The sequence below is a fragment of the Hydra vulgaris genome, chromosome 10 (assembly GCF_038396675.1).
Source record: "Hydra vulgaris chromosome 10, alternate assembly HydraT2T_AEP".
Taxonomy (NCBI): Eukaryota; Metazoa; Cnidaria; class Hydrozoa; order Anthoathecata; family Hydridae; genus Hydra; species Hydra vulgaris.
This window is the reverse complement of record NC_088929.1, coordinates 51,572,989-51,597,779: the sequence shown is the minus strand read 5'-3', so window position 1 is coordinate 51,597,779 and position 24,791 is coordinate 51,572,989. Positions and strand designations below refer to the sequence as shown.

The 24,791-nt window shown below is 28.6% G+C and overlaps 3 protein-coding genes and 1 long non-coding RNA gene across 8 annotated transcripts in view; 1 reads left to right on the top strand and 3 right to left on the bottom strand.

Moving 5' to 3' along the window:
• The window catches only part of LOC136086038 (uncharacterized), a 49,658-nt gene extending 49,110 nt beyond the window's left edge, over positions 1 to 548 (top strand). For all 5 annotated transcript variants that reach the window (XR_010641339.1, XR_010641338.1, XR_010641340.1 and 2 more), the window contains 2 exons: positions 75 to 137; positions 226 to 548. This is a non-coding gene — a long non-coding RNA (uncharacterized LOC136086038). The remainder of the gene's footprint in view (positions 1 to 74; positions 138 to 225) is intronic.
• Positions 549 to 1,661: 1,113 nt separating this feature from the next.
• LOC136086448 (zinc finger MYM-type protein 1-like) lies at positions 1,662 to 2,228 on the bottom strand. Its single transcript, XM_065808745.1, has one exon. It carries the CDS (start codon positions 2,226 to 2,228, stop codon positions 1,662 to 1,664), a length of 567 nt encoding a protein of 188 aa, XP_065664817.1.
• Positions 2,229 to 17,542: 15,314 nt separating this feature from the next.
• LOC136086447 (uncharacterized) lies at positions 17,543 to 19,328 on the bottom strand. Its single transcript, XM_065808744.1, has 2 exons — positions 19,064 to 19,328; positions 17,543 to 18,819 (listed from the first exon to the last, which is right to left on the bottom strand). Exons 1-2 carry the CDS (start codon positions 19,326 to 19,328, stop codon positions 17,543 to 17,545), a joined length of 1,542 nt encoding a protein of 513 aa, XP_065664816.1.
• Positions 19,329 to 22,287: 2,959 nt separating this feature from the next.
• Positions 22,288 to 23,145, bottom strand: LOC136086446 (piggyBac transposable element-derived protein 3-like). Its single transcript, XM_065808742.1, has one exon. It carries the CDS (start codon positions 23,143 to 23,145, stop codon positions 22,288 to 22,290), a length of 858 nt encoding a protein of 285 aa, XP_065664814.1.
• Between the last annotated feature and the right edge of the window lie 1,646 nt (positions 23,146 to 24,791).

Genomic DNA, 24,791 nt, shown 5'->3' with positions numbered 1-24,791 from the left:
TTACTTTTTTGATTTGTTTATATTTTTTATTGTATGTAGGATTGTTTTATTAAAATTATTTAATGATGCTTTAGATCAAAGCAAACAAATAGCAACAATAGAAAATCTACTTGCTGAAGTAGTTGGCGGCTCACCAAGTAAGATTAGTGTTAAAGTTTGTGTTTTAAGATAATTATTTAATGTGCATAATTATTATTTAAGATTTCATTTCTTTTTTTTTTATAGCTAAATTTGGTGACGCTAGCTGTTGTGGGAGAAAATGACTGATTCATGAAATAAAATTTGAAGCGTGCTCTTTGTAAATTGGAAGCAGATCTACGATTTTAAACCTTTTACTTATTCGATATAAGGATGATATTTGAACAAAAACACAGCATTTATTACAAATATAAAATGTTTATGTCAAGAACTAATTTACTGACTAACAGACACGGATTAACCATTTGTGGGGCCTGAAGCTAAGTGAATTTTTGGGCCCCAAAAGCTTATTACCAAAATATATGTAAAACGTAATGAAACTATAAATTCATTTTAATTCATAAAAATAACAAAAAACATAATAAAATTTAAATTTTTTGTTTGCGGTATTTTTAATTTGCAAATTCTCTTATTACTTCATCATAAGATACTGATTTTATTAAGTCATTTTCAATTGACAAAATTGAAAGATAATTAAGTCTGACTTCCAGCATTGTGGTGCAATATTTATTTTTAATAAATGTTTATTTTGAGGTGCTCTTTCGGCCTCATAACTGGTTATTGGTAGAGTTAGAAATATCTTTAATGCGGTATATAAATTTGGAAAAACATCTATCAAATTTCTCTCCTATATTAATTTAAGCATACTGGAACATTTTGTTTGTTTTTCTTTATTTGTAATTTGAAGATATTCCCTAAATTGTGTACATTTATTTATTAGATCAGCATCTATGTCATTATTGTAGAATAAAATGACATGATTAATGCTTTCCATGTCTATATGAGAATGATCTTTTTTTCCTATATTCAAAAGAAATTTTTATTTCTTATTTATTTCTTTGTATACTCTTCCTCTTTTCAATAATTCTTTTGCTAAAGAATCAAAAAGGACATTGTACACCTCTACCCGAAACTTCTCCTTGCCATTAAAAATGTGTGTCTTTCGCTGCTTGTTTAAATCATTATAATTTCCTGTAATTTCTTCACTCGAATTTTTAGTTTTTTTGCGGATTCGTTCATTTTTACTTCTTAATTTTTTCGCATTTATTTTACAAATAATTCTAATGAGAAAACTAATTCATAGCCTTCACAAACACCGAGCCCGAGGGTTTGTGAAATTCGGCTGACTTTATTGAAACTTTCGAGAACCTCCTCCCAAGTTATTGTCAAAATTGCATTTTCAAGCTTTATTAATTTCTTAAATAAAATATTTGCCTCTCTTTTACAATCAAGCTTTTCTTCGCTTTCTTCATGAATATAATTAAGAGTTTTCAAAATATCACTGTAGCCATTTTTTAATGCTTTAACTTGATCATGATGCATTGACCATCTTGTAATACTTAAACTTTTTAAAGAAAGTTGTAAAAAAGCATATTTCTTTAAAAAGTCCCAACTGTGTGGCGATGCAGAAAAAAATACGTATAATCGTTACAAAATCCCAAAATATTCAATAATTGGTGTTACTATACTAACTGTTCTACCCCTACCAAATTTAGAGAATGTGCTGCACAAGGTACAAAATCAGCATATTTGTTTATCTCCTTCAAACGTGCTTGTAGTTCGCTATATTTTCCGCTCATACTTGCTGCGTTATCGTAAGACTGTCCACGAATGTTTTCTAAGACTAATATCTGTAAAAAAAAATTTTTGATTGTATTAAATAATGTCTGAGCTGTATGATTTGTAATAGGTATAAAAGTTAAAAATCTTTCATATGGCTGTCCATTATAAACATATCTTGCAATTACAGCTAATTGGTCGACGTGTGACAAATCTGGAGTTGAGTCGATAATAATTGAGAAACACTTTGTGTCACTATTATTAATTTGAGCTACTATTTCTTTTTGGACTATTTCTATTAATTCCTCATACACAGTTTTTGATAAATATGAAATGTTTCTTTTTTCAGATTGACATTTTGTAAGATGTTCGCGTAAAAACGGATCAAATTCTGAAATTAGTTCAATAAGTCCCATGAAGTTTCCATTTCGCGGTGAACCCCACGTTTCATTGTGTCCCCTTAGACTCATGGCTCTCTCACTTAAAAATTTAATTATAGCAACTACTCTGATTAATACACTATAATAATATTCAACGGACTTTCTGATTTCACTTTCTAAGTTCTTATCGATTACGTTTATGTTATTTTTTCTGGTAAGCTAAATAAGCATATTATTTGTATGATCTACAGTTTCATCATGACTTTCTAATGCTCTCAAAATGTTCATCCAGTCAGAAAATCCAGAAGTTGCCAGCAAAGAAGAAACATTAGAAAACATCTTACAAACTAAACAATAAACGTGACCTTTTAAATTAGAATCGCGTAACCATGATCTGATAACGGATTGTTCATTTTTTAAAGTCATTTTAAAAAACTTATTAGAAAATCTTTTTTGATCTTTGTACACCCTTGCCAATTCTAAATATAAATTATTACTATCACATTTGTGGAAAAAGGAAGTTTCTTTAGTTAAGCAGTTGTTAATAAATTCTGTGCAAACTTAATCTGGCCAAGATGCTAAATCACTATAGTTATCAAAATTTTCATTTTCAAAATTCGTTTCTGTGGCAATAATGTCACTAATATCATCATCATTCTTATCAGATTTTTCTTCAGCTACATCGTTGTCTTCGTTTAAAGTACTTTTATTGTTAGAAACTAATGCAGATACTCTAGCTTCAGTCAAAAAGGAAGTAATTTTTGGACATTTTGCTGCTTCATTTTTTTTTTTTTTTTCTTGTAATTTTCGTTTCTGGCTTCCACTTAAGTACTTTTTGCCAGTCATAATTTAAATTTTTTTCTACAATTTAAATTATATATTCAAGAATACTAAATAAATATTTACATAACATAAGGAATAATTGAGGAAAACAGCAATTTGAGATAAATTTAATCGAAGTGTTAAATTCAATCAAAATGTAACTTGTTCGTGCTAAGTATAATCAAAGTGTAACTTGTATGTGCTAAGTATAATCAAAGTATAACTTGTACGTGCTAAATATAATCTGCATCACAGCGAGATAAAAATAACATCTACGTACACAAATCTAAAAAAGTTATAGCAAGTTTAATAAAATGTTTAATAAAAAAACTACTATAAAAATAATATAAAGTATAAATTTCCAAATACAAAGAACAATTCATAAAGAATAGTTTATCCTGTATCACATGTGTATTTTAACTCTACTGTATCCCAGCAAGATAAAAAAATTGCTAATTTATAAATTAAAAAAGTATAACATCGACAGCACAATTCAAGAAAGATAAAAATATATAACAACAATTATGTCATAACTTTTAAACAGTTTTATTAAGTATTTCTAAACATGCTGCTACTACAATAAACATGTAATAAAGTATAAATTTCTAAATGCAAAGAGGAAATTTATATAGAGATTTATCGTGTATTTAAAGCACGCATATACAAAAGTCTGTGTACACAGGTATATACACAGGTATATACATGGGATACGTATCCCACCAAGAAATAAAAATATAGCAACAACACACATGTACAAAAATCTCTATATAACAACAACCAACAAAATAAGCTCACAATAACAACCAACATCGTGATGTTGGTTGATATCAACCCAGTTTATAAAGTAAAAATTAACTGTATTTTTAAACACTCAAAGCTTCTATTATAAATATAAAAGTTTTAATGAAAATAAAATAAAACTGATCAAAACTTGCAACAAAAACTTAAATTACTTAAATTTACATACAAATTCTTACTTAATTTGTTGTGAATAAATAAAAGTAAATAAAACACAACTAACTAAATGAAAATTACATTTAAAAAATTAACATTATATTCCAGAATATAAATATATTCTAAAACAGTGTGTGGAAATAAAGACAGCTTGTGAAACTTACTGTATAGAACAAATGTAGCACAACGCAACAAAGTTACAAAAAAGAAAGTAAAAAAAAAATCAGATTTTTATTGCTTTATAATCCAAGTTCTCTTCGGGGATATTTTAACTAACTATTAAAAAAAATTATTATTTCAAAATATAAATGTAAACATTTAAATACTTGGGTAACTAAATATTAAAAGGCTTTCTTTATCTAAGAAAAGTCATTTTTTATCCATTTCCATAACAAACCAAACCAACCAAAATCTCTCTTTGATGATATTTTCGCGCTTATAGAAATCTATAATTTTAATAACTCTCTAAAAATCTCCGTGTCAAATCGCACGAAGGGAATAAAAAAATCTAGTACAATGAGAAAATAAATAAAAAAACATTTTTTTTTTTCTGATTTTCAATTTCTTTAATTTTTTTTAATTTTTTAGATTTATATTTGATATAAAGTTGAAAGTGTTCGGGGCCCTCTTTTTGCCGGGGCCCTGAAGCTTCAGCTTCATTAGCGTGCAGGTGGATCCGCGCCTGCTGACTAATAAATTCATGTAATTTAATACGTATGAAATATTTCCTCAACGTTAAATTTTTTTTTTTTTAAACAAATCTAAAAACTGGCAACTTTAAAGCATAATTATTGCAATAAAGAAATATTTGTTGCTAAAAAATGACTTAGATGGCACGTTATTGATATGTTTAAAGTTACGTAAAAAATACGACCATAAGTAACGTTCTTTGGTCATAAGTATGGCCTAAATATCACCTTTCAAAAGTAACTTAAAAAGCGCGTCTATACGTAACTTCTTTTGGATATTTCATACTATGAATTGTCCAATAGATGTTTTTATGTTACATTTAAGGACGTGCTTTTCACGTTGCTTTTGGCACGTGAAATTTAGGTTATTTTTTGATCCCTTTGAAATTTATGGTGACCAAAAAGTCACCTAAATATATCGTGCCAAAAGTAACGTGAAATAAACGTTTTTGTGCTGTGTCTGCTGGGTGAGAACCAGAAATTGTCAACAAAAACAAGACTTTATTAGAGCAATTTAAGAATAAATCAAAACAGTTACTACTGCTCATGGATCTTATCATATTCGACTTTAAATGTTTATACTACTCTACTTTAAATGTTTCTTTTAAAGTAAGCTCAATCAAATAAAAACAAATTTAAAATTTAAGTGAGGATAGCTAAAAATACATTTTTGCATTTTGATTTTGCCTAATTATTTGTTTTATTTATTAATTATTATTGTTTATTAATTATTTGTTATTTGAATTTCTTTATTTTCTTAGTTATTTTCTATTTCATTTATAATATATATCTATAATTTATAATATATATCTATAATGTATCTATAATTTAAGTTTGTTTTTTTGTTTTGTTTGTTTTGTTTTTTCTTAGGTGCCCCAAGAAATTCTTACGGTCTTATCACAGAGCACCACGGAAGAGCATTTAACTGGGAGTTCACGCCTCCTTCCCAACCGATGTCGCAGAACTTGCCCAGAGGTGAGATTTGAACTACGGAGTTTGATCTTACGTATTTGAAACAAATGCACTACCACTGCGCCTCGGCTGCTCTATGTTACAGTTATGTAGAATTTTTTTTATAAGGGGCTCGGCGATAAGACAAAATTTGCGTTCTTTTTCCTCCAGTTGTTAAATTATATTTATGTATTTGCAATGTAAACTTCTTTAACGGCGTTTTAAACTACACACAAGAAAAAAAGATCCTGACACCAAGAGCCGTTTAACAATATTATTAAACAATATTTATATAATATAATTAATATTATTAAACAATATTTATATAATATAATTAATATTATTAAACAATATTTCAAAAAAATAAAAAACAAACAGAGTAAAACCGGGTCAAATCAATACACTAATCAATAAAAATTAAATAACTTTTTCATTTTTTTATTTTTATTTTTTAAATTAGATAGGTAATGAAAAACTAAATAAGATAATATAAATATATATTTAAAAAAATAAAATAAAATTATTGAATGTAAAAAAAAAACAATTGTAGTGTTTTAGGCGACATTCTGATAAAACCGCACAGTTGAGAAAACTTTGAATTTTTTAAATCTTAACTTTTTTTATTGTTATTATTTTTTACCCGACTTATATTTAAGAAACTACATTGAAATTTTTATTTTTTTTGCTACAAAAAAATCAGTTCCAATTACATATTTGTTTGGTAAACATGTTTCTTTTCGCAACCGTTTCCGACACATCGTAATGTCACATTGCAACATTTCTGTGTGTAATTGTACTCTACACCTTTTACATTTTGCAACTTTTAATTGTTTGGCTGATGGTACTTTTTTTTCATCATTGTTTTACTGTGGTTGCTCAGCATTGTTATGCTCAGGCATTTGAGTACTTGGCAAAGAGAGTCTACACTTTGCTATAAGTTTAGCAACTTTCACGGCTTTCTTTGTTGCTTTTTCTTTATTTTTTTGTTTCAAGAACTCGATCACATTTTCTTCAGTAATACATTTTCCGCCAAATTTTGACATGTTGCACTGTTTTGATTTCTTAACATGCGATTGATTTCTGTATTGAAAATATTGCTTCAACTCCATCTTGATACTGTTTTTGCAACGCTTAACACATGTTTGATACCTATCAAAACTCAAAGCTGGCGTAATTGAGAAAATTGGTAATTAGTGTATGGTTGGAGTTGTTGCTGCAGTGGCTGTTAAGATGATGAAGCTGTGTCTGAGCAAGATAGTGTATGTGCTGCGGAGGCTGCTGAGGTTAATGATGATGCATTGAACGTGTGCTTGATTGTTAATGTCTTATGATTTATGTTGTTTTTATTAAGTGGAAATAAGCCAGTGTACTGGAACCAGCGGGCAAAACATTTAGCACTCTTGTACAGCAGTTTGAGCAACAGTGGAAAATTTGTTTGTCTAAATTCTTATATTTTGAGTCTTTGTAATACTTGGTAAAAATTTCATTCCGTGCGTGCAAAATACCTATCAGCGTTGCAGCATTTTTCACAGTATAATGAAATTTTTCATTGTTGCCAGTACGTTTAAATGCACTTCTTGTCCCTTTTCGACGCATTACGGTTGCTTTGCCTTGATCACCCAAAAAACAAGTTTCATCACAATTCTAAATATGGGACCCATCAGTTATAACAGTCTGTTAATATGGTTTGGCTACGCATTCAAAAAAGCGATCAATTTTTTCTGGCGTACAAAAAGCGGCTCTTTTAGATGCTAAGTTGCCTGCTTTTTTTGTTGAATTTTCTTTTGATTGTCTCTTCATAAAGGCATAAAACCAGTCTTCGCCAGGTTTGCCATTTTTGAATAAGTGCAATTGATCTTCGCGTTTAAGGTAGCCACATACAAATTCGAGGATTTCATTTTGGATTAAACCATAACCCCAGTCACCAAGTGATTAGAACGCATGTCCCATCATTCTTTCGGTTTAATTTGAGAGAACCATTGTTGTGCCTGAGCCATGGAAGCCTTTGTTGTTGTTATTTTTGCGATCTTTGAGTGTTGAGACTGGAACGCTGGAATGTTTAAATGCTGGTTTCTCAGTGGTATTTTATTTCCTTTTATGTCAATTAATGCGGCTAGTATATCATCTTCCTTATACGATTATAACTATAACAACATTATAGTTGACAGAGTGAGATAAGTTGATGTGAGTGATAGTTATATTGAGAAATAAATTATTGCTTTATAATAAGTATGTGATGACAAACAACATTTTAATTCATTTTTAACTAAACCGGAATTAACACAAAGTTAATTAAATAAAGGTAGGTGCTCAGTCAGTTGCCAAAAACTAAACTAAGTAATCAATCGAGTTTGCGGTTCTATCAGTAAAAAGAGTTTTTTATAAGTTTTTTGAACTTTTGTTTAGCTTTTTGTTATGAATAAAAATTATACTATCAGAGTGGAAATTAAATTTTTAGCAAGATAGTGTTAAAATTATTTTTATATCAATTTCGGTTCAAACGCTGTTTTGTTCGCAACGATAAAAATATACATAAAAATTTTTGACTCCCCCCATTAAAGTTGTATAAAAAAAAAAAAAATGGAGTTGAATCGGCGTATAATTTTATCAATTCCAATAGAGGAGATAATTCTGTATTTAAATCTATTTTTGTTTTTTCATAGCCATATTTGTTCAGTTTTTATTAGATAATTTCGATTAGTGTGTGGAATGATATTGTGTGCGGTTTGACCCGGTTTCACTCTACCGTTTAAGAAAACAAAACAAATGTCCATTAAAACACATCTTTTTACCTAAATCCATTAAAACACACCTTTTTACAATGCAATAAAAAATACAATTGAACATTTAGATTACATTTATAAAACACTTATAAAAAAGGATCGAGATCAGGAAAACTCAAATATATAATCTTTTGGGAAAATAACATTTTTCAATTTGTATTTTAAAAGTAAGAAAGTTCCAAATTTTGGAAAAATTTTTAAAAATTTTTAAAAACTATTTGGTTTCAAATAAAAGCTCCGCGGTATGATGCAAGAAATTTTCCAAAAAATGTATGCAAATAATGTTGAAAAATAAGTCATTGTGTTTAAATAAGGTTTTTTAAATATGTTTTTGTTTAAGTAAGATTTTATTTTGACAAATAGATGTCATAAATGTTTATAAGCTTATATTGCATATAAATTTTGAAAAAGATATATGAGATAAATTTTGAAAAAGATATATGAGATAAATTTTGAAAAAGATATAGGAGATAATTTTATCTTTTTTGAAAGCTTAAAGTTGAACCGATTGTTGTTTTGCATTCGCCATTTTTTTAGTTGAATCTTTACTTTAGAATAAAAAATTAATGCATTGCGAGAAAAAAATAAACTCGCACAAAAGACAGACCGTAAAATTTAACGATTTCCAGATCTTTTAGGTGAAAAAAACTGAAAAAAATCATGCAAAGAGATACAAGTTTTTGAAAAAAAGCATACTCAACAACGCTATATCCGTGGTCCACATATAAGCGTCACTTTACCTGAGACAGATATAACTGTCATACACTGATATAACCGTCATACACTGTTAAATGATTAAGAGGAATATTTATTTTTTAATTGGTTTATGAAATTGGATGAATTCGGTCTTTTTGACATTCAAAGAGAGTTTGTTAAACCTGAGCCATTCGTTTATTTTATGTAATTCTTTGTTAACTATGTTAAAAAGTGTCTTAAAGTCTCTATGTGAATAAAACTGTTTGGAGTCATCTACAAATAAGATTAAATTTAAAAAGTTTGATGTTGAATATAAATCATTTATATAGAGTAAAAATAATAACGGTCCCAAGATCAAGCCTTGGGGAACCCCGCAAGTTAAGGAGCTTTCTGTTGTTTTTGTTGTTTCATAGTGAGTGTATTGTTTTCTGTTTGATAAATAATCTTTAAACCAATGTAAGTTATTATTTTTTACTCCATACACTTCAAGTTTTTTAGAAGAATGTCGGAATTTACGGTAACAAAAGCTTTATAAAGATCAATAAAAACTCATAACGTAAAGCAATCATTTCTAAAAGCATTAGATATATGAGTAACTAGCTTAATTATAGCGTGGTCGGTTGAGTAGTTGTTTCAAAATCCTAATTGTTTACCATATAAAAAATTGTTTTCCGTCAAATAACTGCAAAGTATACATGACGCGTTCTAGCAATTTGAAAAAAACATGGGAAAACTGGTTTAGGTCTAAAATTATTAGTATCAAAATCACCTCCAGATTTACCAATAGGGGTTACTCGGGCAATTTTTAGTTTATCTGGGACAATACCTGAATTCAGTACTTCAAAAAATAATGTTACGGATGACATAAGAGAAACGCGAAAACCAACGGCTATGTCAGTATGAAGATTGCAAAGGAAAATCGAAAACATTTTGCAATAAGTTTAATATAACATTTTGTCTGCCCTGTTTTTCTAAATACCATAACAATATTTGAAATTAAATGTTTAAATAAATGCTACATGAAAAATAAAATTGAAATTCTTATTCAGAATTTTTATTTGTATAAGTCCCTAGTGTCCTCAAATGAGGACAACTATTGTTTACCAAACTAAATTTTACAAAATCTTTTTTACTGTATTTTTATAAATTTTAATACCTTATGGATCACCTTCACGAGTTTTACAATTAATATTTGAAAATTAATAATTTGGGCTTTAATAGGTTCAACTTGATAATTAAACTTTATTAATCACTTATTCAATGCCATTAAAAATTATGTGAATACCGCATGTAAATTTTGCAAAAATTGTATGTGATAGTGCTAAAAATTAAGATCCTCTTTATCGGCAACAGAAGTATCGAGCACGTCTAATAAACTTTAAAGATCGTTATACTCATGCCAAACCCTTTTTATTTTAAATTAATGTTCTTGATATATATCAATTAAATAGTTTTAATGTTTTTTGTTTAATATTCAAATGTAAGACATTTACTGCAGAAGAAGCCCTTTATTTATTGATGGAAAGTGATAGCAAAGATTTTTCAGAGTCAGACGAAGAGTTTTCTTGTTCAAGTAAATCAGAATATACCAAATCAGACAGTGATTCGGATATAGAACTTCATGAACTCCAGTTACATTCTAATATTGAAAGTAAAAGATAATATAAATTATTTATGGATTGATGAAATTTTAGGTTGATGTGATTATTATGAGTTAACTGGTTCCTTTGAACCATATCAACTATTTGAATTTCACAACAACATCAACTGTTTGAATTCTTTGTTACCGATGACATTTGTAACTACATAGTTGAACAAATAAACTCTAAAAGAAAAGCAGCGGAAGTCAAAGTCAAGGTTTAAAAAGTGGACTCCAGTAACAAGAGATGAAATACGTATATATATATTGGGTTGATTCTATACCGTAGTATTGTTTGGAAACCAACGTATGAGTTATATCATACAACAAATGTGACATTTGCTACACCAGTAGTGCGTAAAGTTATCAAGTATGGTAGGTTTAGACTTATTGATCCATTTATTCACTTCGTTAATAATTTTAATTTAGCAGTAAATGCTCTAAATTGCGCAAAAATAAAATTTATTCATGACTCTCTGTTTACACGTTTTCGTAAAGCTTTTGTACCTCAGCGCAATAATGCAATCGATGAATCTTTACTATTATGGAAAGGACAACTGAGTTGGAACCAATATATCCCAAGTAAACAAGCAAGGTTTGGTTTAAAGTCTTTTATTCCATCAGAATCTAAAACAGGTTATATTTGGAATGGTTTATTGAAACCTAGGAAACCATAGGAAAGATAAAACAATAATAATTATAACTATATACCCACATATGTTGTCATGACACTTATACCCACATATGTTGTCACATATGTTGTCATGACACTTATACCCACATATGTTGTCATGATACTTATACCCACATATATCGTCATGACACTTATACCCACATATATTGTCATGACACTTATGGATAATCTTTTAAACAAAGGTTATTGTGTATATACCCACATATATTGTCATGATACTTATGGATAATCTTTTAAACAAAGGTTATTGTGTATTTATTGATAATTTGTACACTTTTGTTAAACTTTATCAAAATCTTTTAGTAAATAAAACTGATTGTGCTGGTTCAGTAAGAAGTTCGGAAAGGTCTTCAAACTGGATAAATTTCCAAGAAATTAATCCAGTTTGGATTAATTTGCAGAAAGGACTGGTATTATGTGTACTAAATGGAGAGATAAAAACGACATTTATTTATTAAACACATGCATTAAAAATAGTATTACAGAGTAACTATATCTGGTAAAGTAAAGGTAGTACCTGCTGTTGTAGATCTATATAACAAAAATATGGGTGGTGTTGATTAGTGTTGTGACCAAAACTAAAAATTGTAACTAACTTAACTAAAAAAACCGTAACTAAAGTTAGTCGACTAACTTTTTAGTCTAACTAAAATTAGTCGACTAACTTTTTAGTCTAACTAAAATTAGTCGACTAACTTTTTAGTCTAACTAAAATTAGTCGACTAACTTTTTAGTCTAACTAAAATTAGTCGACTAACTTTTTAGTCTAACTAAATTTAGTCGACTAACTTTTTAGTCTAACTGAATTTAGTCGACTAACTTTTTAGTCAAACTAAATTTAGTCAACTGACTTTTTAGCGTAACTAAAATTAGTCGACTAACTTTTTAGCGTAAATAAATTCAGTCGACTAACTTTTTAGCATAACTAAATTTAGTCGACTAACTTTTTAGCGTAACTAAAATTAGTCGATTAAAACAAGCTTCAGTACTAAAAACTGAATAACCTATGAAGCCATGAAATTTTCACACACGACGGCACATTATTGTGGCGGTTGAATGTCCCAAATATGGTTCATAGGGGCACGTCAAATCAAATTCGTAACGTATTAAATCAACTTTGATTATTAGAATTTTGTCCCAGCTCTGAGACAACTACCAATGCGGTTGTTGCAACTGTTTATAAACACCCAATGGGCACGGAATCTAAAAAAGGCACCCTTTGAACGTTTAATTAACATTCTGCAGTTTAATTTAACGTCTAATTCGGGGTTGGGAAAGCCAACTTGTTGGGAGTATTTTTGTTCTCACGCTCCAATCACCGCAATTTTTTTGAGAAACATTTTCATTTGACTTAACAACATTCTTGAGTTATGAGTTCGCACGATGCCTAAAAGTGTCATATCTAAAACATCAAAAAAATCCTGCCCACGCCGCTGGTAAAGCAATATACGAAAAATAAAATTTTCGCAAGAATCACAAGCAAAAAGAAACTTGCTAATCGATTCATTTCGAAAGAAGATTTTTGAAACCTACCGAAAGGACTCAGTTAAAAAATAATATCAGTTTTTTACTTCATAAAAATTTGCATGCGCGTTTTTTACTTGATAAAAATTTTAATTGACACTTATGAGTTATGAGCATTTAATTACTTAGTTCATTGAACGGATTTTTTTAAATGGAACGTTTCAATCTTGTTTTTATGAAGAATTTCAAGTTTTCTTCCGTAAGTGACCGTTCTTCAAGTGGATTTATCGAAAATTTTCCTTTCGAAATAAATTTTTTGATCATTATTTGAAAAAACAAACTAGTAAAAATTTAATATGTTGCTATACTGAAGATAAAGTTTCATTACAAACAGTTTGATATATACAGATATTTTATTTTCACATTTCTTGCAGTTAGGCGAATAAACTTCCTTTATAGATTTCGAAACGTAGTTATTAAAAGCGCTCATTTCTCAAGTGCTACTTCCGAAAGTGAAACTTTTGGAAGTTTTGGAAGAGCATTATTTGAAATAGCAACTTGCGAAAGTCTAATTTTCAGAAGTATTATTTGCGAAAGTTACTTTGACAAATTTTAATGCTTCTATATATTCGTTACGAATAAAAATAAATACTAATTGTATATACCCTTTTGAAAGATTTTTTTACAGAAACCTTTGAAACCTTTCGGTTAACAACCCTATTTCAAAGGCTTAAAATAGCAACATAGGAAAAATTATCCCAGATAAGTAACACTCCTAAAATTGGATTTTATTATACATTGTCTATAAATTTTCATTTTCATATTAGTGATATATAGTATTGGAGCCAGCGAGAAGGGAAGGTGGTGTTGGGGGTATGACACTCACTATCTATTACCATGGAACTATAAGAGATGGACGTGCAACCTATTGTTTTACATCAAAGAGGCCGCAGAAATCAGCGAGTCATGCGAGTTTCCGACAAACTCTAAATTTTCACCAAAAAACAAAAAAATCTATTAAAATGGCTGCCCTTAGTTTTTAAACAGAAACTCTGATCACGTGGTATTAGTTTAAATTTTATAGCATTTGTTTAATAAGACTGTTCAGGATAAGTAACTACTTCACGTGTTGACAAGTTACTAAACAAATTACACCAAGGAAAAGGAAATCAGTTGTCGGCACGAACAGATTTTCATCATTTTTCCAAGATAAACATTTGTAAATTTGGGAACTTTTTTCGTTTAAACAAAGTTCCATCAATAATAAAATAGATCTGTAAAGATAATTTTAAAATGACTGAAAAAAGTTAAGCAAAAATTAAAAATGCTTAAATAAAATTTTTAGTCAAGGTCTGGTTTCATGCAACTCCTTGGTGCTTCATTCACCAGCCTTAGTTTTGTGTATTTTTTGAGTATTATTTCTGATATGTCGCCATTTTTTGCCTCGACTACTCTATAAGCTCCATAATATATATTCCACTGAGCATTGTTTTTTAGTAGGTGTATTTTCTAATGGGCTTTTTTATAACTCGTTTGATAATGCAAAACCTTTTAAAAAGTTATTCAAGTTTATAATCATCTTGCAAAATGTAGCCAGATATTTCATGTTTTCGTATTTCATATTTCATATACTATTTTATTTGTCATAAAAGGCACATAATAACCCATTTGTTTTTGTCAAATAAAAATTAGTTTATATATAGCTGGTAAATCATGCTATGTTAATATTAAATACTTAGTTATTCTTGCGGTTTGCCATAAATTGGCTTTGCTAAATTCTTTAAAACTGTGACAAATTATTTTTTTTTTATTGTATTTATATTCATTTTATAAATGAGTTATTTATCCTTAACTGTATATATTTCTGTTGTTAAACATAAAAATAAAAAATTCTATAATATTCATAAACAATAAGTCTACAGCAATATAGTAGATGGAGTAGTTCCCTGGACATGAAACCAATATTCTCTAAGTAGCTACAAAACTAGTTGATATTTTGTATTATTTGTTATATCTCTAGTTATACATGTACTAAAGTAGTTAAGTAAATGATCTCAATTTCTATATTATTATCAGTGTTATATCTTAAAATATAAGGAATATCTAGCTATATAAAATTAAACTTAAAATCTGATTCTATTGTAGCCATTCTTGACGATTTTTTTGTTATTTAAATAAACATATGTAACTTATATCATTGTATAGAGCTTGACTTGACTTAAAAAATGAGGGGTCATTCGGCCTTTGAAGTTAAGCGGATCTAAAGTTATTGAATTTTTTGTAGTGCAATAATTGATGATTTTTTGACGAAAGGTATAGGGCTTGAGTATGGAAAATTTGCATTGTTATGGCACCGAAAATTTGCATTATGTCACGCAAAATCAAAACAAAAAACGTCATAAAATATGCGAAGGAAGATAGTTATATATATATAATATATACATAATTTCTATATATAAATCCTTAGAACCTATTCTTCAAGAAAACATAAATAAATACTTGTTATAAAAAGAGGAAAGAGTAAACTTTCCACCGGGACACTTTTAAAAAACACTTTTTTTTTCTATAAAAATAAACCTTGAAGTTTTGAAACGCTAAGAACTAAAAATTTATGTATAAAAGTTAAAAAGTGTGCACATTCCATTTGATTCGTCATCCCTTTTTTAATGTATACGGAAAGTTTTATAAAAATTGGATGTGTTTTGGTACTAAGGAATCCTAACCTCTAAAAGCTTTGTTTTAAAAAAATGTTCCCGCTTCGAGCTTTTTTCTTAAAAGTGGTCTTAAGATATGGATAAAATTTAAATGAAGCCATATAAACCATAGTACTTTCTATATATGACTGGAAAGAGGTTGAGTAACACTAATTGATGCAAAAAACCTTAAGGTGTTTGCTTAAGCATACAAAAAGATATGAGAGTAAAGTTCATGAAAGTTACGTGTTTTTTTTCAAACGTTAAATGTTTTTCGTTGAGCCGTGGAATCGCTATCTGTTGCTGTTATCTTGAATAACTAAAAGGAAGTTGATGTAACTGGTTAGACGAGAGCAAAAGTTTTCGACGAATCCGACAGACTTTATAATTTAATTTTTATTGTTTAAAACAAAAGATTTGTAACAATGCGCAATGAGCATGGTTCGCAAAAAAAAAAAAAAAATAGGTTGCACGTCCATCTCTTATAGGCCATGCTATTACCGATATTTAGTTTGATCATTCGGCAAATTAAGATGTTATTATAATTATTAGCAAATCTCAGCAATCGATATATATATTCTTATACTCAGCAAGTATAATTTTTAATCGGCAATTATTCTTACGGCAGTTTACAACTTACCACCTCCCCCCCTCCCCCTGTATAGTAGCAAATATACTTAGTCTCTAAATATTTAATTTCATATAAGCGATAAGAAGTACCAATTTATTAACGCTAACTTCCATCATTTTTCTCAACAAGCTTGACATTTAATGCGAAAGCTTATATATGCAACGTTATCATTACATTCATAATTAAAACTTTATCATTTTCTCATTTTTTCAACGTACGGACAAATAAGCACGGAATTGCGCTTAAATTGGTTGTCGTATTTAGGTTATGTTTGTTACAATTTAAGTACATTTAAGCTTCGGCAATTTATTTATTCTAAAATGCATACCAAATGTTAAACGTATTAATAGAGTTTTTAAAATGCAAAACATTTAATAGCATTTACTGAGAGGCTCATCGTCCGCATTTAAAAATACAACTTCCGCAATTAAATCGTGTAAAACTGTAAAATAAGATAAACATTCTGTTAAATGGCAGCGGTCGCTTTATCAAACCAGAAAATTTCTTATCACTTTTTAATTACTTAAAAAATGCAGAATATCTATCATTTTAAAGTACATTTTCACTTTTTGTTAAAAAAAAATTAAGTTACGATATATTTTTCCCAAAATAATGTTTTTTTTTTGGTATCAAAAATTTAATTTTTAGTCGTATATAAACTCATTTAATTATATTAAATATGGCTGTATACTAGGCAGCAGCAATTTTTGGCTTTAAATTGCTTCAAGCTGGAGTAGATAGTTTGTTAGAAAATAAGAGTTTTAGCGTCAAAAGTAAGATCTAAAGTTAACTAGAAGAAATCTTATTTAAAAAGTAAGTTTGAAATATCAACTTAAATAAACCGCATTTGAGACGCCATTTTTTGTAGATTTATAAAGAAAAGGTAAGGTTAATGAAATCATTCATTATGAAATATAAACTTGGGTGGGTCATAATTAATACATGAAAATGTAAAATACATTTGTATGAAAATGTAAAATACATTTGTAAAATACAAATGTAAAAAAACTTAAATTTAAATAACATAGAATCGGGAAGACTTGCTACGTTCATATTTTGCACTTAGTTTTATAGTCTAATTAAGCAATTGGTTTTTCTAAAAAAAAATTGAAAATCGGATAATGATACTTTGCAAAAAATTGCGATGATTGTAGCCTGGAAACATAAAAGCCCTCAAGTTTCTGGGGTCCCCCCCCTGTCCCAAACATGAGAGCAACAACTTTATAAAATCATTTTTTAAACATGTTGCAACCTTGTTTGATTGTTTTTAAAACAAAACAGTTCAAGTTCTAAATTTAAGAGTTTTTATTTAAGAACAATAAAATAAATTCAAAAATAATTATTACAACAAGATATTTCCGTATTACATTGATTAAATTGCACCAATTTTAAACCAAATTAAAAAATTCCAAATTTTCGTACAAAAACATCAACAATTGAAAACATTCGTCGTCCGTCCTGTTTTGCTTAGCATACAAGTTGTTTAATGCGTCGGAAATAAGGCGCTCACTTGGTGCACTGGTAGCAGGTGTACATAAAATCATCGTTGAAATGCAATACAATATTGGAAAAACATATTGATTTTGATGCCAAAACTCTAAAACATTTTGTTCGTGCACTGACAATCTTATATATTCACTGATTTCTTTTTTTAAATCTAAGGTTACATTTTTGTCACTATCACTTCCGGAATCATCTTCTTCATCCTCAAATGACAACTTAAATTTTTTTGATTCCTTTGTCATCTTTTTAATTGGAATTATTTCACCAACTCTTTTTGCGAGATAAAAATCTGACAAAAATTCTTTCACAATTTTTAAATATTTCTTTTTTTCGTACTTTTCAAAGAATTGAAAACTTTTATAATTTGGATCCAAAAAAGTGGCACACAATAAAAAGGAATTATTCTCTAATTCATATGAATCTTTGTAAGTTTGTAAAGATTCTAACAAATGTGATTTCAATATTACAATTAAAGGAGGAGTTTCACTTTTATTTTTACTCAGCTGCTTCTCAAGGTACTTTATACTTGGAATAATTAAAGAACACGTTGCATACCTATTGCCAGATAGTAAAACACTTACTTGATTAAAGCTTAATAAAGCATTTACCGTTTCTTTTAAGTTAACCATTTCATCTTCATCGAGTAAATATTTTCTCATATCTTTGTATTGTTGTTTCGAATTAAAGATATCTTTTACGTAGGAGTGAAGCTTAAGCATTCGCTCTGCCATGAGAAACGTAGAGTGCCAACGAGTTTTCACATCTTGAATCAAATGAAGTATGTGATTTTTTTCGACACATTGTCGTGTTTGACTTTCCTCTAATAGATCATTAAGTTGAGAAGAATGATTGAAAGATGTAAAAAATTTCCAGCACTTAGTTAATGTTCTTGCAATGAAAAAGAATTTAGACGAACTATCTTTTTCACCTTCTTCAACTAAGTCTATGACATTTTTGACAACTAATTGCAAAACATGTCCCATGCATCTTATTGGTTGAATGTTTAAACAAACTTTTAAAAAATTTAGACAGTTGCGTACGTTACTGGCGTTGTCTGATACTATACTCATTATTTTATCATCTACTTTAAACTTTTCTACAATTTTTAGCAAAGCCTCTTTTAAATTATCTGCATCATGGCGGCCATTAAGGTATGCAAAGCCTAAACAAAAATTGATGAAATTTGTTTTGTCAGAAATGAAATGTGCAGTTGCAGATATATAACTATAGTTTTGACAGGACGTCCATCCGTCAGTAGTAATAGATAAAACTTTAATTGATAATAATTTTGATTTCAAAAGTTCAACTTTTTCTCGATATAAATCAGTTAAAAGAGATCTTAATTTTTTTCGGCAAGGCACTTTATACTTTGGATTTAAACACTTACTTAGGTCTGTTACTATTACATCGATTGCATTTCCATTTTGATGTTTCCTCATCGATTGAGTAATATTCGTATGTAGTTTTAGCTGCTTCTTTAATGGACTGAGCATCAACTTCAATTTCTGTTTGACCGGATGAAAAACTTGAACTTGTTTCGCTATCGTTATGATCTGCAGGGTTTTGTTCATCTATAGTCTTTCTTTTATCCAATCTTTTCTTCGTCAGATTCATCAAATCAGATATTGGAGCAGCATATTCAATTGGAGAAAACGTATTATTTTTCGACATAGTTTAAAAATGCAATTTCTTAAAGTAAATTTAAATATATATTTGAGAATAACGGTTTATCTAATATATAGCGGGAAACCATTATTTTGAGGTGTCAGTTAAGACATTCCTTAAATTTTGTTGTGTTGAGAAATTATATGAACATAATATGAATTAAGACAAATAAATCAACTTAAAGACATTCATTAAAGTTTATTGTTTTTAAGAAATTTAAAATACGTAATATAATTTGTGACAATTAGGTAATAAAAATGTTTAGTTTGTACCTAGTATTGCCCCACATTTTCTTTCATTGAGTTAAATAAAAATTGGTTTGTTAGTAGAACAACTCCGCCAAAAACAGCTGATATTTTATACCGAATACATAATTAGTTATTAGCATTTTAATAATAATTTAAAAAAAAAAAAAAATTGAGATTTGAACAAGATATATATTCAATTACACAATATAGAAATAATAAAAAACATTAATTGCGTAACAATTACAATCATATTGTCGTCACTGTAAAAACTGCGTTTTATGAGTGTAGAACAAAATAAATTAGGTATTATTACCTCAAAAAATGATTGCTGGTATTATAAAAAAAATCCGAAAAAGCTTCTGCATACAACACCTTTCAAAAATATGGCACCATTTTTTTTTCTAATAGTTTATGATTCATTTTAATTAGAAATTAAAAAAGTCCAGATTTAAACCGCTTTTCATTGAAAGTTAAAACAAGTACTTAGTAATAAGGGGGGAGTAATTGGATACAGTTTTTTACTATTACAAAACTCAAAGTGTATATCATGCAAACTTAAGAAAAAAAAATTTTCTCCAAAAACTTGAAAAACTCTGAAAATCAACTTTGAAAAAGATGCCATGGAGATCTAAATTGTAACTTACAGCAATTTGTTATTAAAAAAAATGGCGCTCAAACCACTTCAGAACTAACACATAACAAGATTTAAAAAAAGTATTTTTTGGGTAAAAGTAACAATATATTTTTCGCAAATTAAAAACTTAGTCGACTAAATTTAGTCAAACTAAAAAGTTAGTCGACTAAATTTAGTTAGACTAAAAAGTTAGTCGACTAATTTATTTACGATAAAATGTTGGTCGACTAATTTTAGTTACGCTAAAAAGTTAGTCGACTAATTTTAGTTACGCTAAAAAGTTAGTCGACTGAGTTTAGTTAGACTAAAAAGTTAGTCGACTAAATTTAGTTAGACTAAAAAGTTAGTTGACTAAACTTAGTTAGACTAAAAAGTTAGTCGACTAAATTTAGTTAGACTAAAAAGTTAGTCGACTAAATTTAGTTAGACTAAAAAGTTAGTCGACTAAATTTTGTTAGACTAAAAAGTTAGTCGACTAAATTTAGTTAGACTAAAAAGTTAGTCGACTAAATTTAGTTAGACTAAAACTAACCTTAACTCCCACCCCTAGTGTTGATCAAGGCGATCAAATGTTAACAACTTACAACTAAGAGCTTAAAAGGGTCAAGAAATGGTGTAAAAAATACTTTATGCATCTAATAAACACATCTGTTCATAATGCTTACTATATTGGTAAAGAGCTTGGATTTACAAAAACACCAATTTCATTTCGCCAAAGTATTATTGATTATATATTTTCAAATTACGTTACCAAGAGCATCAACCTAAAATCTGGAGGTTCTATTTATCCAATGAGACTAGTTGAGAGACATTTTTCATCATTAATACCTCCCAATCCGATCAAGACAAACCCATCAAGGAGATGTGCAGTAGTGCTAACAAAATTCGAACTGACTCAAGATACATGTATGTTGAGTGTAATGTTGGTCTGTCTGTTAATTTTTGTTTTTAACATTATCATACTTTCAAAGACTTGAAATTAAAAGTTTTATAAATAATGTTATTGAAATATTGTGAAAAAAATACTGTTCAATTTTTTTTTTACTTAAAGTTAAGAAGTTCCCTCATTTAATTAAAAAAATATTAAAAACGGCAATAAAATAAAAATGTATTTCACTAGGAAAGAGCCACCAAAGTGTTCCACTGTTAAAAGGATAAACTACCTAAAAATAAATCTATATAGATCTAAAAATAAATAATACTAATATAAAAAGAGAAAATTTCATAAACTTTCTAGGTTGGTCTTGGATAAAAATTTGTCGTAGAAGCTCCGTATAAACACTTTAGAGAGAAAGCTCTCAAGAAATATTTCATTCATGTATAAAGCAAAACCTTTCCTAAATAACACGTCCTTAAAAAGTTTATATTTTTCATTAATACATAGTCACCTAAGCTATGGTAACAAGCCTGCGCAAGCACAAATCATATAATTTAAAAAAACTCTACAGTACGCAAAAACATCCCCGTAGAATTGTCATCAGACTAAGCAAACTTGGAGCGTTGAATGTATACAAAATCAACATACATCTTGTTTTACAGTTTATGCATAAAATAAAATATGGACTACATCAATATTTCAACCCTATTTTAGCAAAATAAGTCATAAATACCTACCAGATTTTCATATAACAACTTAGTCATCCTAAAGTTTACATTAAAATTAAATTCATACTCAGTTCAACACGGCGGACATTATAACTGAAAAATTTCCCCTAGATTAATACTATCGAGAATAATTCACTTAAACAATTTAAATTTAAATCAAAGTTTTTTATTATCTACGGGCTTTTCTTTATTTTTTTTTTTTAGTAAAAAAATATAAACTAGCACAATTTATTTCTTTTATTTGCTTTTACTTTTACTTGTTCTAAATTTATTTTTCAAAAAGAATTTACATATTAACAGTTTTATCAATTATGAAACGGATTTTTACTCGTTTTTTATATATTTTATCACAAGTGTTGATCACGATTTTATATATTTTATTGTAAAAAACTACCTGTAATGAAGCCACAATGGGGCTTGATGATAAGACAAACTAATGTCTTCTTTTTGCTCCATTTGTTTTATTATTTATGTTATTTTATAAATTGTAACTTTCAACGGCATAATTAAAAATAAATAAAAGAACAAAAAATGTGGATGGTAAACTCATTGGTCTTCCTTCAAGTATACGTTTCCCATGTCCCAATGTGAGGTAAAGTTGTGCTATATTTCTTCTGAAATCTTTTATTGAGATTTTTTCATCGAGATGAATTTTAACATAGTCAAAGTATCTGTTAACGATACACATATTAAGTATTCTTGTAAACAAACACCATTTCTTTCCTCTGGCTGTAATAGCATGCCTATCTAAAAGCCAATAATGGTGGTCAAATCCACCGATATATTTGTTGTAATTTGCTATGACAGAGTGCTGTGGAATTTGTACTCTTTCTTTTTTCTCTTGACTCCATTGAGAGACTGATGATAGTGGTTCAATTTTATCAAAAATTGTTCCCATTGTCGCAGCTCGATTGATATTCCATTTTACAATCAAAATTTTGTCAGAATTTCCAAATTGAAAACTATAAGTTCCTCTAGGACATATCTGGATTGTATTCAGTGGTTTTAGAGGAAATTTCAGTGTCCTATTATCCCGCACGGTTCCTGTTGCTCTAAAATCCTTCTGTTTTAATAATGTAAACAGATTAGAGCTGGAAAAAAAAATTATCGAAATAAATTTGATAATTGCTTGGATTGTTAAAATATCCAACATTTTATTTGCTACTCTAGTTTCCAGAGGTTCCTGTAAATGTTTCTTTTCTTTTCCACAATATAGCAAGAAGTTGAAACAATAACCACTGCCACCAATCAATGACCAAATCTTATATCGAAATCTAATCGGTTTTCCACGAATAAATTGCTTTAATCCATGATGTCCGTAATATCGAACCATCATTTCGTCCACAGATAAATGTTATTTAAATATCTTTAAAAACTCTTATTTAGATCTATCAGCGGTATAATCTTAAATGCTTTGTCATGCTTATTTTCCTTATCTATAGAATTGTCTTAAAAATTTATGCTTGATTTTTTTCAAGATAAGCATTACGACTGAACGCATTTTTTGCCAGCTGCACTCTCAGACCTTCACTCTCACTCCAATAGTCTCATGTGTGATATTCAGAGAAAATCAAAATTTTGTCTATTTCTAACTGTTGATGATTTCAGCTATGATAAGTTCAAACAAATCATCATTGCACAGTTTTTCAAACGTTTCTAACATAGAACAGGTTTCCAAATCATTATTGCACAGTTTTTCAAACGTTTCTAACATAGAACAGCTTTCCAACTCTTGACATGCTTTGTAAAGCTCTTCATCAGCAATGTTTCCCTTGGGGAAAGCTTTATAAATTGGTGATGTTTTCTGCAAGTTGGGCTTTACCATAGATCTGCATTTTGAAGGCATCACATTTTGCGTAGAAGTTGATGGTGATAATGTTGCCAACAATTTGCTATCATCTTCATCAGATGGTACATCTAATTCTGCAGTATCAGCAATTTCACAGACTATAGGTGCATCTAATTCATTATCATTAATGTTTTCCTCATCCTAAAGTTTGTCTAATTCAGGACGTAGAGCCAAGATATTTGCTACTATTTCTTCAGAAAATGGTATACTCAACAGCTTGTTTAAGTGTTAAAAACCTTTTTCGACTCATAGTTAAAATAATAATAATAAAAAAAAATTTTTAACTTCGTAAAAAAAATGCAGTAAAACGATTTATATTTAAAGAAGTAACAAACTAAAAGTTAATACAAGTTTGAAATAGTTTCTATGGAAACAAAAAAATTCTGAAAAAAACTTACAATGCGTACTCAACTACGAAAGCGGGATGCTAATAGGTTAATTAATGCATGTCTATGAAATCTCTTGTTTTTTATAATATTACAATTGCATATTTTAAAATTAAAACATCAAAAAAAACATGTTTTTTGATACATTTTTGCTTATTTGTTACCATGTGTTTTTTAATTCAAAATTTTTTTTTATCTTTTTTTTAAGAATCTCTTGAAAAAACCAAGTCAAACTACGTTAAATCTGCCTAAAAACAATTTCAAACTTGTTTGTTGAACATTTTGAATTTTGTTGAATACTAAACTTCAATAAAAGCAGGCATAATTTTGCGGGAGGCATGTTATTTTGGATTATGGAGTGAGAGATTTTTAACGTATGTATACGAGCATGCGTGATTAAAGTTCTCATTTTTGAGCTAACAGTACCTTTTGTTTTCTCAGGTTTATAAACTCAAACAAGAGCTACTTTAAAACATGGTGGTGGGAAAGAAATGATTGTTTGGGAATGTTTTTAGGGTATTTCCGGTTTACGGCTATTATATAAAATCAATGCCGTTATGGACTGCTTTAAATATAAAAGTATTTTTGAAAAGCAACTAATTCCATTAAAAACCTTTCAAAGCAATTGGATGACACCATCTCACTGAAAGGAACATTGTACGTTGAATTTAGACAATTGTGACAGGCAGTAACTAACATACAACTTTATAAATTGATTAAATCAATGATGCGCCGTTTTAGAGATAT

What these genes read in the sequence shown, in the direction of transcription:
- LOC136086448 (XM_065808745.1), bottom strand. Translation starts at nt 2,228, where the DNA reads ATGAGTCTAAGGGGACACAATGAAACGTGGGGTTCACCGCGAAATGGA.
- LOC136086447 (XM_065808744.1), bottom strand. Translation starts at nt 19,328, where the DNA reads ATGTCGAAAAATAATACGTTTTCTCCAATTGAATATGCTGCTCCAATA. An exon ending in AAAATGGAAATGCAATCGAT is followed by an intron (nt 18,820 to 19,063) that starts GTAATAGTAACA and finishes ATTTTTGTTTAG; the next exon opens with GCTTTGCATACCTTAATGGC.
- LOC136086446 (XM_065808742.1), bottom strand. Translation starts at nt 23,145, where the DNA reads ATGATGGTTCGATATTACGGACATCATGGATTAAAGCAATTTATTCGT.